Source organism: Takifugu rubripes, chromosome 9 (assembly GCF_901000725.2).
Source record: "Takifugu rubripes chromosome 9, fTakRub1.2, whole genome shotgun sequence".
Classification (NCBI taxonomy): Eukaryota; Metazoa; Chordata; class Actinopteri; order Tetraodontiformes; family Tetraodontidae; genus Takifugu; species Takifugu rubripes.
In genome coordinates this window covers 5,232,462-5,246,197 of record NC_042293.1, presented here as the reverse complement: position 1 = coordinate 5,246,197, position 13,736 = coordinate 5,232,462, and the positions used below count along the sequence as shown (strand labels likewise).

The window sequence follows — 13,736 nt, the reverse complement described above, 5'->3', positions numbered from 1 at the left end:
CGAAACATCCACTGATCCAAAATTTACTTGAATGGGGTGGAGTCATTACATGCAGCAAGGAAGATATATACATTGTTTTTGGAAAGCGTACAGAGAGGATGTTCTGATTGTCACCTCACCTAAGTATAGTCAATGAAGGAGCTGCCGCTGTACCTCTAGTAGACACAACAAGCAGGTTTCTCTCTCTTGGTTTGACATTACACTTCTAACAGCAAGAACTTCTGCAGAAGCACTATTTGACCTGAAGGGGAATTGAATAGACATTTCAGTAAAAGTAGAGGTACTAGGTAATAAAATGTCTCCAATTCAAGTAACAAGGATCACAAAAACCTGCCTTGGAGACATTTCCATAACTCCAGAGTTGCCGCTCAACTATTGGAATAAATTAACCACATCTAAAATGAAGAAAATGCTAATTTAAGTGCTGGATCAGATCTCTGCTATCTCCACATTGTCTCTTAAAATCCAATTTTCATTTGAAAAAAATATTTCAGTGTCAGGCGCTTTGGCAGACCTGTGCCATTCAATTTTGATGTTTTTAAAAAAAAAAAAAAATCTTCTGATCAGTTGATCAGCATTAAATATTTTATATCACAACAGTACATGGATCAAAATCAGTAAATGTAATGTAAAACCCTTTAAATACTGATACCTCATCAGAGCTCCAAGACCAAGACAAGTCAGCTCACAAACACCGACAGTACATACCTTTCCGTAGGACAGTCCATAAATCATCACCTCATGGATGTTTACTTTCTGTGCAAACTATTTTAATGATTCTAGAACTTGCACTATTTTATTACAATTTATATTACAATTTTTGGGTTAGCCATTCCTTGCCAGGTGCAAATCAACTGCACAAATGCACAATAATAGTACTTTTTGGAATCTGAATTTTATTCTGTGTATTTTATTATTATGTGCTCTTTCTCCTTTACAAAGATGTGAGTCGGCCAAATTATATCCCCACCCAACCTGCTGTCCATCGTTATCACCTAATGTGCCTTAGATATAGTAACTCTTACCCACAGGACTGGCTGTAGACTGCAGATTATTAGAGGTGGGCCTCTTTCGTTCTACCATTTACCCCCACCCCCCCCCACCCCCCGCCCCCACCCCAATGCTCTCAGCTGTTCCCTGCAGGCAAAGGCTCTCTGAATGAGTGCCTGCTCTGTTATGGGTTCATTGGGTTGGTATGTGGCAGGAATCTTTGGATCAAGGTAATTTCACACTGTTCAACGTTTTCCCAGGCTGTGCAGCCTCCTTTTACCTTTGTGCCACTCAGAGAACAAGATAGGGAGAAACACATGTAACCTTTAAATGCAGACACCTGCTTGGAGGTGCGCGGAGGGAGAGTGATCTGAAAGATGTGACCCATAAATCGCAGTGCAATGTTTCTGTTTCTCAAAAGGGTCAATTTATTGCTATGTTATGCAGAGTAGTGTAGATGGTGCAACATTCATGTGTGGTTCTGTAATGAAGTTACTCATCTCACAACGGTGTGTCCCCGATCCCAGCCGGCACCCGTTGGCCTCACTCAATGCCAAGAGGATCAGATAGAACGTAAGGTTGTGGTAACTGTCCGTGTCTTTTTTTAGGCTGTTCTGATCCACCAGTGCAGCTGCACCCTTTCTTCTATCATCATAAGTTTTTTGTACTGTTATTTAGTGTTTTTTTATTGACAACAGGATATAGGTTTGTAATCTTTTTTAACTTCCTTTTTACCATCTGTTACCATTTGCACAAAAAATAGTGCAACAGCAACACATATGCATATGCATGTATGAGCATTGGTACATGCTCAGGTGTTCACAATGTTTCAGTTTATTTTTAGACTAGGTTTTTTTTTAGAAACCACATTAGGAAATTTCTTTATTTGAAATTTGGGTTTGTTGAATAGCATTATATTCCAGTTTTTATTTTTTTAACATCCTTTATCTGCTCTATCGGGTTCCAATTCTATCGAGATGCTTCAGCTTTCCTTTTAATGATGCAGTCTTTCTTTATCTAGAATCTTTTCCGTTAAAGTTAAGATGCACTTATGTTGTCTATATAGTTCTGACTGTCTGATGGTGGGATATTCACATGCCAGTAAGCTCAGTTGTGAGATGTGTCTGACCTCAAGTTGCCATAGTGTCTATTGTGATTCCAGGTGGAAGTGCTCAGGATGTTGATCCTCCCAAAGAAGCAAGAGACACAATTTTCAAACAATCTGTAGACGATTTTGTGAAAAAATGCAGTTGCCATTTTTAAGTACACAGCAAGTCCATGGAAGGCCTTGCATTCTGCACCAAGGACAATGTCTTTGTACTCGCTGTGTGATATGAAAGCACGGAGGACAACAAGCTGGAGCTGTGGTGTGGTATCAGCAAACAGCTGCTACATGACAAAGTCAAGGGCTAGCGATATGAACATGGGAAAATCCTGCAGGCAATACAGGGCAAGACCAAGTGGAAGCTGAGATGCTTTGGGCTGTTGAGTGTGGAGCAAGGTGGCCATCAGTTTTACAGTTGTGCGGAAGGGATGTATGTCTGTGTAAGTAACAGAAACAAAAACAGTTTATCCTCTGTGAGCATTAAGAAATATTGACATTATTTAGCTGCTTGTGCTAACTCATCTCTCTGGCTGATTGGCAGCAGATTTGATGACCACATGAAAGATGGTTTGAGTAATTCAAAAGATAGGGTCAGACATGTGAAGAAGTGGAGGGCTAGAAATGGAGAAGGCAGTGCTGAAGGAATAGGGTCTAGGGGCAGAGGAGTGGTAAATCAATACCAGATGGTTTGTTTCTTGCGTTAACTGAAGGTTTGTCCAGAGCTACTAGACCGTATCGTTGCAGTGACACACCTTTCAATACTGTGGTGAGGATCATCTGTCTCTCAACATGTTGTCGCTAACATCTGTAATGGATTACCACACACTACAATGATGCTTTTGACTATTAATGGTGCTTTCACTTTGCACTTCTGATTGGGGGTGAATAGCCAGACATCAACTTTGTTGAGGATGTAAAGAAAAGTAAATTACAGTTGTCGTAGTTTGGGTCCTTTGTTGGATAACCAAAAGCAAAGTGCATGCTCCATGTGATTCTGCTGGGATCTCACATGCAATTATGCTTACAGAAATTTGACAAAAAGAGAAGGGCCACACAGTCACATCCACTCATGGTGTTCTCTTCATCAGCATTTAGGTTCTGCAATGATATACCTAATCACATTAAGCAATAAACTCCTCACAAAACTGATAATAAGCCTGTGATGTTAGGTTACGGAGGTGAACCTTATATACTGAAGCAGGGCTTGAAGGGTTACCTGTTTCCTCACCTCTCTGAACCACATGTACACGCCCAAGTTCTTTTTTTTCCTGCAGAGTTTGACTGAAGTGCAACTTATATCATTGATTTATTGAGAGAGAACAATGTTTGAAAAAAAAATACACTTAAACTTATACATGAATAAAATTAAATTTCCACACTGAAATGTAACTTTTTTGAAAGAAAAAGTCACCTTCTGTGCAAGTATTGATTTAAATACTGTCATATAGGAATTAAAGATGTTTTTTTTCAAACATTTATTCAAAAAACATGTATAAATGTAAAATACTGCATCAATGTAGGAAAGCTACAAAGGCATACTTAGTTCTCTGTATACTCCTGTGCATGTTGAATTTTAATCAGCAAGTTGTTTGATAAAATAAAAATTACAATCTGTAAAATACAAAGCGCTAAATTGTAATATGACAGGTTGTGTCCTCTGATTACTTTTTTTTTCCAGTTACCCAAGTGTTCAAGCAGCATTTAAACATTTGGTAAAGAATGACAAAATATTAACCCTATCAGATAGTTTTGTTCCTTATTTATTCAGTAACAATAGATAAGAGAAAATTAAAATCCTTCATTATACTTATACCCAGGTCCAATAGAGCCAGTAGATTTTATTTGTGCAGTACCAACTTACCGTATTTTCACGACTATAAGGCGCACCTAAAACACTGAGATTTTCTCAAAAATCGATGGTGCGCCTTATCATATGGTGTGCCTTGTGTGTGGACTGAGTTCCAAAATCTGCTGTGTGCCTTTGGTAGGTGCACTACGGTAAACGCTGCGCCCATCGATTAGCGGCACACCTACGGGTAAGGATCCCCTAAAATGGTGCCGGTCAAGCGACACACGCATGAGGCTTACTTTAAACTACAGGCAATCGAATATGCGGCTGAAAATGGCAATCGAACAGCTGCAAGACATTTTAATGTAAATGAGTCCATGGTCAGAAAGTGGAGAAAACAAGAAAGTGAACGAAAGTCAGGAAGACAAAGCTGAGTTTCCGCGGAAACAAAGCAAGGTGGCCCGAGCTGGAAGACCGAGTGGAACAGTTGGTTGTGGAACAGTGAACAACTGGAAGGGGCTTCTCTACTGTCACCAAAGGCCAAAGCGATTGCTGAAGAAATGGACATTGAGCACTTCCAAGGAGGTCCAGCCTGGGGTTTTCGCTTTATGAGGAGGAGGCATCTCTATATATGCGCAAGGACAACTGTTGCGCAGCGGCTGCCTGCGGATTACCAGGAGAGGGTGTCCATCTTCCGCACCTACTGCCGCGACAAGATAACCGCGCCCAGCCACACCACCAACATGGATGAACCGGTCAGTGAGTCTGACTCAGATGATGAAGAAGAGGAATTCGGGATGGTGGACATTGAAATAGCGCAGCTGTTTAATTCAGATATAGAAGATGAAAACGATGAAAACGAAAAATTGTATAGTCCAGGCATTAAATGTGACACAGAGAGTTTACTGTCACATAAACCTTTAAACATAATATGAATAAACATGTGCATTGTGCCTGTTATGCATGATTCACATCAGATTTGATGAATGTACAAAAGTAAATCCTGAAAAAAAAACTTTTTTGAAATGTTATGACTATTTCTTGTATGATAAAATAAATATTTTTTTAAATCATTTTTTCTTTTAACTATTTGAAAAAAGAGGAGGCTCAGTGTAATTTAGAGCTACCACACCAAAATCACACCCACAGTGGTCATTCTAAAGGGACAGTCTGACCAAAACTGCATGGTAATCTCTCAGTTCAAAGATGGTGTGGATTTGGCTGAAGTTTCTTTACCTCTCACTTTTGTATGTCTCCCCCGTCTCTCCATCTGTGCCAACAGATCATGAACACTTTTCCTGACTTCACTTGAATTTGGGAGGAAATGTTTTTGTAAGGAATTTCTGAAGGAATTTGAGGAGTTTCTGTAGGCAGAGCAGTAGGTGCCAAAGCTGCTTTGTCCCACGGAAATCCCAAAGGTGGAGAAGCAGAGCATCACACTACTGCTGGAGGCCCTCACATCAGACTCAGGAAAAACAAAATCTCTCAAAGCACTGATGAGCTACATTAGAGACTTATTTTACTGTAACATTGAGCCTATGCATATTTTGATTTGTCTTGGATGCAATGATGACATGTAATCTTGTGAGCATTTGTTGTTTTGGGATTTAAAAAATATTGCAACAATTTTTGATTTTTTTTTAAAGAACCAAGCTCAGTATTTTTTGGTAGTTTTGAATTCATCAGCTTTAGGGAGAGAAGGGGAGAAATCTAGTCATGGAGTATCTTGAACAGAAATGTTTCTGCACATTTAAGTTTGACTGTTGTTTGTTTCAAACTGTTGGACTTTTTTTTTCTAAATTCTGCTGTTTTTGATCATGGATGACTAACTTTTCTCAGTGTTGTTGTCTCACTCACACATCTGCAGTTAATGAACTGATGACAATTTTGCAAAAGTGGCCAAAAGAAAACAAAAAAGAGGAAACATGTGAATAATTTAAATAAAGGCTCTGTGGAATGAAGAGATGTTTCCTATGAACTCAGTCATGATTCGTCAGTATCTGTTTGAGCTCAATGGGATGCAATAATCATTATGGCTCTTTATTTTCTGTAGTTAAGATACTTGATGTAAAGTTGCATTGTCTATATGCTGCTGTGTGAGATGTCTTGGTGACTCTGTGTGACCTGATGCAGAGGGAGAAGGCTGCTGCAGAACCCTCACCTGCAGCTCTCGTGATGCATTTATCTGTTTTCTTATATGTTTATCTAAATTCTTAACTGTTTTCTATGTCTAACAATGCAGAGGGAAAACCTTTGTCTCTTTTCGCATTGTTGATATTAAGCTATATTTTTGCGGTAAATATTCAGTTCATCAGTACATTAAATTTCTCTCTTTTGGATATTCATTGCTGTTACTGCCTTTGTGGTCCCTTCTTTAATCATTGATGATTTATTTTATTTCAAACCTCGCAAACCTAAATTGCGAGAAATTTGGCAAATTAGTTTAACTGAATTCCAGCAAGAGACCATTATTTCCATAAATAATAAACTTTAGTAATTAATTTCAGCTAATGCGCTGGGTGTGTAGCCATTTAACAGAATTATGTTCTGTTCTAGTGTAAATACTTTTGCTGAAAATGTGGAAAAAATCTTTGTCAAGATTACTCAACATAGAAATTGGGTAAATATAAATGAAAGATTTAGAAATTAGTATATTAAAAGGTAAGCATTAAAATGCATATTTACAGATGGAGCTTCAAACAAAGCAGTTTTCTTGTTTAAATTCATACTTGTTTTATTTCTTAGATGCCTTAAAGGAGTAAATTAAATGGAATGGGTTTTTTTTATTAAAGATTTTATGAGGATGTGTGTTTGCTGTGTGACATTTATGTCCAGGTGTGTGTGGGTTTTTTTTGTTTGTTTTTTTGCTGCTTTTTCTTTTGTTTTCAACTGTAGCCTTTTCACAAGCCTAAAGAGATGCTGTCTTTATAAAACAGTTTGTAAATACTCAGAATAATATTTTATTTCTGCTTGATTAATACGTTTGATTCCTGCCTCATGTAATAGAGGAAAAATGTTGATAAGATTGGATCATTTTTATGTGTCGGTGTAGTTCAGATTAAAGTCGCATGAGATTTTTTGCGTTATTTCAGACAGTAGAAATAAAATGAATTGCTTCTGCTGGTGGTGCCAAAGTCCCAGACACATTCTGACACGTTTAGAAGTGTTCATTTCACAACTCTGCTTTGATATTCGCCTGTCGAATTGCCCTCCGTCTCTATTCAGCATCATGAGGCTCATTGTTTGCCAATCTCATGTTTCCCGAGATGATACCGGTTATAGATATTTTAAGAAGTAAAAACGAAAGTTCATTCTCGTCGTACTACTGCCCGAAGTTGGTTCCCGTCACATAATAAGGTTAATAAAAGGTGCGCTGGTGATGATTCATTGGGAGATCCTCTGTAAGAAACAGTCAAGCCTCGTGATTTTATTGGCTCATTCGATTTCTCTTTATGAGAAGGGTGCATGTGTCTTCCTAATTTTATTGTTTATATGCAAACCCTTAATATTTTATTTGAAATATTTTTTAGTTTTAATAATCTGCAGAAAAATACATTTATGAACCTCTTCTGTTAAAAAAGTCGAACTTTAAACAACGGAAACTGTATCACATATGCCAAGATTATGGACATTTCTTGCAGTGTGCTTGGACAAGAATTTTACCCCAAACTTTTCAGACGCCTCGAATTCTTTTCTGTCATTTCTCATCCCCGCACAGACTAAACTGTCTCACGACTTGTCGATGTTTCTAACCGATGGGGTGTGTTCCGATTTTATTCTGATATGGTAATGACGCTTCCGGGGCTTTAACGGCGCCGCTGTTGGCTAAACGTCTCTGTCGGGTGAGCCGCCGGCGTCTCAAGAGGAAAAATATGACGACAACGTGTATTCATCCAAACTTGTAAATAAGTCACTAATAAAGAGGATTTAACCCACTTTAATATACTTTCGACCTGTCGGTTGAGTAATTGCATACATAAATTATTATTAAAAGTCCCGAAAATAATCTACTGTTTCTTTTTGAGTAATTTTATCAGATGTATGCCTGTGCAATATATACTGATGGGTATTATGTTGCAGAGACGCATTTTGTCCTGATAAATGTCAATATTAGTATCTGTAACACGTGACCGTTAGCGTCATTCTGCTCACGCATCCCGGTTGATCTGCATATGGAGCACCTGATTTCCATTCTAAACATTACTGTCAGAGAAGGTGCTTCTGTCTAGTTTCGAATGAAATTTTTTTTTTGCCTTTATTATTTTTTTCATCGTGCAGTTATCTTAAACTTCAAAATAAATCACAGGCTGTGGATTGAATATCTCAATCTATCAATTTAAATTACTTTTGATCTGTTTCTACGTTTATTTTGTCAGGGGAAAAAATCTTCGTTATTTACTGTTCACAACTGTCGTCACTATATTTAAAGTGATGGATCAGGCTGTTTGGTGAAGTGCTGTGAAGAGAGGGAATGATAACTGACCAGAGAGAGAGAGAACTGTAGGTGAAAAGAAGTCTGCCCAGTAACAATCGCACAGCTTGGGTCGAGCGCTGAGGAACTATTGGCTATGAAAGTAGACACAGGGAGGAGGAAACAACTTAGACTGGGGGAAAACTTTAAAGAGACATTTCCCCCACTTTTCTCACAAACGCTGTTGTACAGCCTCCAAGCCTGTGGTGGAAATTAACAACTCTGAAGTTTGGAGGACTTTACAGTCCCCACTGTTCTCCTGACGCACTGAAGTCTCGTTTCATTCAAAGCTCCCACTTTGAAGTTGACTAAGAATGAAGGGGAGGATTAACATATTTACCCACGTGGATTCCATTTCTGACTCTATGTGGGGCTAAATCATTTGGCAGTATTTTTCTTTTAATTATCTGCACAATGACGTACATTCTCTGCTTCGTTTTCACCTGTTTTTCGCATGTAAACTGAGCTGCATTTTCTTTAAAATGTGATTTATAGTCGGACCTGTTAAGTCATTTGAGTTGAGCACTGACTGCAAACATTCTCCGTGTTTAAAAACAAACAAAACAAAAAAGCTGTGCTTCAAAATGATAATTTCTTAGAAAGCTATCTCACTCACCACAAGGTGTTTGTGGCTCTTTAAAAAAAGTGCATAAGACCACGTGTGTACGGGTGCTGTTATTAGGTTTTTTTTTCCCCCACCACAGCCTATTTTTGTGTAATGTTGCATTTAAAAATTCCACGTCTTGATCCCTGTATTTGACACAATAGTTCTTTGTAGTTCTTTCTGAAGGTATCGTGGGGACAATAACGTTTAAATAAAACTAAACTCGAGAATAAAATATAAATATGAAGTCAATTCTTCGTCGTAAATGTGTCCGAATATTTAAGGCGTTATATTGTTTGTAAGGCGTTTACATTGTTATATTTGACCAAATCTTGATTCGACTTTGTACTCTTTTGTGCGCATCTGCCACTGTGAGAGTTTACAGCCTCTTTTGTTGTGACACAACTTTACTGCGAGTCGTCGTGAACGGCATAATCAAAGAAAGGAGGGGCGTGCGTACGGCGTGTTGCGTCCACTCTATACGGAGGCAGCAGAGTGAGTTGCGTCACTGGCGCACGCATACAGGGCAGGACTGAACTGCGTCGGCCAAGCGGATGAAAGTAGAGGCTCACTGTGGGGAGAGAGGAAAAGTTCCCAAGAAGGAGAGGCAGGACTACTAACGGAGCCCCTGCAGTCTCACTTTTATGCCTCTGAAAGACTTTCCCTACCACACTATTTGCATTTTGACTCCGTAACACCGCTTTCGCGTTCCAGAGAAAGAGGTCTGACTGCCTTTTTTAGTGAAAGCACCAGCACCATGGAGCTACTCTGCCTCGAAATGGACACCATCGTACGAGCTCGTCCTGATCCGAATCTCCTGGCCGATGACAGAGTCCTGCAGAGCTTGTTGACTATAGAGGAGAGATTTCTACCGCAATATTCCTATTTTAAAGGTGTCCAGAAAGATATTCAACCGTTTATGAGAAGGATGGTCGCCACTTGGATGTTGGAGGTAAACGAAACATCGAGCTAAGGCTCGATTATTTTCATGCTCGCATTTAAATCCACATCATTTTTAGCCATTGATGCCTTGCTTTGGTAACAATTGTTGAGCTAATGAGTTGGATTGCTGTTATTTCCGACAACTAATTCCTCATATTAAACCAAATGCGTCGTTTCCGTACTTACCATATTAAAAGTCCAGTCATGAAGACTGCCTGTATAAAATTTGGAGCTATGGGGTAGCTGACGGTACACAATTGCGATCGTACGTCTCAAACATTGTCCCTACAAGCCTTCAGTTGATTGTTTAACGTTATTATCACAGATATCCTGTATATTTCCATGCACACGTATGCACTCCCAGATGCAGCGCTACCCTGAGCTCAATCGCCATGTTGTTTTTTTTTTTTGTTTTTTTTTTTCACAGGAGCGTATGCTTTTAATGGGACTTTTCAATGTCATAAACGCCATAACAGCGCTTAAAAGCCATCGGCAATAGCAGAAGAGGTCTTATGGCCCTCACCAGACTTTACAATTTTCGCAAAAAGCGTTTTAAACAGTTAAGTTATCTATTTGAAATGTCGGAAGGGGCGAGGGCCTTATCTGTCCTCTCAGTCTCTTCCCCGTCTTGTTGCCTTGCGTTGGAATTATATTCGATATTTGCCATTGGGTCGCGTATTTCTGGTAAATAACCCTAGGGTAGAATCGTTAGACTATACGCTTTATTTTAATCTATATATTGCAGATATTCGAGTTACCAGATATTTTAAATTAATTTTTGAAATGAATATGTCAAGTCGGCGGTGACGCACATCAGACCTGCCTCTCGGTACTCGCCTTATATTTTGACAATTTTATCCTTTTACTTATCCATACATTTGCATATGAATCGTCGGATATGATGAGGTAGATCCCCAAGAATATTATTATGTGAAGAAAACTGCTCTATGTAATTTATTTATATTTTTAATTATTTTATGAAAATATGACGACTGAAAAATAGTGCATGAGTTTCCGTGTGCAGTGCTGTCGGGGTGTTTTTTGGCTCGGCTGATTGTGACATGAATTCATTTTGTAGTCGATGAACTGCAGGAATGCGACGCTAGTGATCTTTATCCTGTTTATTTATATATATATATATAAGCAACTGATTAGAGCTGGGCTTAAATTCTTGGCGGGGTCCCAAATATGGGGAATTTTGTTTTACTTTTCTTTTTTTTTTTTTACATGATATTTTTTTGTTCCATTGCGCCTTAAAGCTTTACATATATTTTAAAAGCATTGAAACCAGTCATGACATTGCAGTATGTGGGTTGCTGAATCTTTGCTGCATTGTATCTTGTCTCTCTGTTCAGGTTTGCCAAGAGCAGAAGTGCGAAGAAGAAGTCTTTCCATTGGCCATGAACTACTTAGACCGATTTTTAGCTGTGGTACCAACCAAAAAGTGTAATCTGCAGCTCTTGGGAGCTGTCTGTATGTTCCTTGCATCCAAATTGAAAGAGACTCGTCCATTAACTGCAGAGAAGCTTTGCATCTACACAGATAACTCCATCAGACCACAAGAGCTGCTGGTAAGCAACAGTTGGTTCAACAAAATTCGAATCAGGGGATTTTTGCTGTTGCACTATCAAGTCATCCAGGATTAATTATTAATGTCTGTTGTAAAGCACCATGTTTCTAAAAATACAGTTCTTCATTTAGCTTCAAATATCACACACTGTTAATATTTTACTGTATTCCCCCTCTTTGGAGATCATCAAAGACACATTTTAAAAAGGAAAAGTTCACAGTGAGTTATGAGCCTTTGCTGTGGTCTACATCGCCATCTAGCGATAGATATTTGTACAGAGCAATGAAGTCAACTTGAAATCCAGCCAAACTTCTGACTCTCTTACTGTCAGCTAGAATGGGAGAGACATAGAAATTCAGGATTGCCTTTTACAGTTCAGCTTCCATCTAAAAATAACTTTAGATGTGCACATTTCTGATATGACACCACAATGATATGTATCTCTCATTCTCACATACTCCTCAATGCACAAATGAGACTTTCAAGCAGAACTACATTTCCAGATTTTAGTTTTGTCAGTTTTGACAGCCTTTTTGGCTGGCAGCTTTACTTTTCACCAAGTTTCTCCATCTTGCTGCTGCATAAACATTCCTTAGTAAATAACAGCCAATCCCACACATTTTGTGAGACGGGCCACAAATTACAGCTCAGATGTTTCTAAAGGCTGTAAGTTGGCCTCACTCTGTTCATCAGTTCATCATTACATAAAGGGCTTGGTGAGCTTTGGTGGTCCATGATATTACTATTGATTAAGAAAAAAGTTTTTCATTATTGGTCTGGGATAGACCCATATGAAACCATATGTTACACAGAACAAGTGAGTCCATCTTGTCTGGGTGTGTTGCAAAGACTAAGCTCTCAGTCCTTGAACTAGTTTGCTGGTGTTTCTTCTCTGTTTCTGTAAAAGGCAGTATTTTGGCTGACATGCACATACAGGAAACGGAGATCAGCTGCTAAGACCATGTGATCTTTCTTTGTTTTTTTTGGTCCTCAACTTTGGTAACAATTTCTTGTAAAGAAAACCGCAGTTTTACAAAGAAGGTGTGACCAGAGGAAGGCAGTAGCAGAAGGAAGTGCCTCCAACTCTTTCAGCAAGCCTTGCTTGTGTTGCAAGGCTTGTTAGATGGTCTTTTCTTCAGTCTCAAATCTTCCTCACTGTTGGATAAGTGGGCAGGCAGAAGCCATCTTTCAAACATCAGAGCAGCCATACTGAACAATGTGCAGCGGATCATTACAATTCATCTATGATTAGATAAGACTCTCTGAGGTACTGTTTTCTCAGAAGAAAATGACTCTCAGCATTAAATTAGATTTGGTTTTATTCTCTTACTTCCATGTGCGTGATGATAAGGAGATTAAAATCATGTAGGCTTTTAGGTTGATGTTGCTGGGGTGTCAGCAGGCCAAAGGCCAGCCATGTTGAACTGTCTCGTGACTTGATTACATGTTGTCTGTAAGGGAAAATAAAGAGCATCCATGGTCCCAGTCTCAAGGATGCAGTCTGGAACCAAACCACAAATCTTTTTCCCAAGTTAGTCACTGACTCTTGCGTTAATCCTCCTTGTCTAGGAAGTGAAAGTAACAATGTGCTCTAAGAAAAGAGAGCGCCACACCTAGTGTTTGTCCAAGAACCACAAACTTTTGGGAGCTACTCATCTAAAAGTGACACATATTAGTAAAGTTGATCGCAAATTTCCATGCTGTCTGGAAATATTTTGGAAATTATTAAAATAATTTGTGTTAAACTATATTTAATATTTAATCTTGATCACAAAACAGATTTTTTTTTTTAGATTTACTATCCTATAAACCAGGGGTGGGCATCGAGGGCCGTATCCAAGCCAGACTTTCTGTCCTACAGGTAAACACTTTCACCTGGGGTTTCATTTACCTTGGTGAAAGCATTTCCTGCCTGGTAGGATGTAAATCCCGGCTTGAATTCAACCCTCGAGGAATGGATTTGACCTCCTCTGATGGGCAAGTCCAATCCACAAATGCTGGAATCCAGCCAGCTTTCACCAAGGTAAATGGAACCCCAGGTGAAAGTATTTACCTGTAGGACAGAAAGTCTGGCTTTGATACGGCCCTCAAGGACTGGATTTGCCCACCCCTGCTATAAATGTATACAGATGCACACATATGTGTATTGGGCCTCTTCAGGAAACTCCCCAGATGCCAGGCAAAGAAGAGGTGGGAGACAGCGCTGTTAGGTCACCTGGGTTGGTGGCACTGCTGATGTTTCTCCTTCTTCAGTCTGCTCATGCA

The 13,736-nt window shown here is 39.1% G+C and overlaps 1 protein-coding gene and 1 long non-coding RNA gene across 2 annotated transcripts in view; both read left to right on the top strand.

Annotated features, from left to right (window-relative positions):
• The first annotated feature begins 1,201 nt into the window (after positions 1–1,201).
• Positions 1,202–4,076, top strand: LOC115250967 (uncharacterized). The gene is made up of 3 exons (XR_003889488.1): positions 1,202–1,220; positions 1,518–1,563; positions 2,153–4,076. It is a non-coding gene; the product is annotated as an uncharacterized lncRNA (long non-coding RNA).
• Positions 4,077–9,271: 5,195 nt separating this feature from the next.
• Positions 9,272–13,736, top strand: part of LOC101073562 (G1/S-specific cyclin-D2-like) — a 21,181-nt gene continuing 16,716 nt past the window's right edge. Inside the window, exons 1-2 of the mRNA XM_003978163.3 lie at positions 9,272–9,911; positions 11,257–11,472. Of these exons, the coding sequence (XP_003978212.1) occupies positions 9,717–9,911; positions 11,257–11,472 (411 nt within the window). The 5' untranslated portion in view covers positions 9,272–9,716. The remainder of the gene's footprint in view (positions 9,912–11,256; positions 11,473–13,736) is intronic.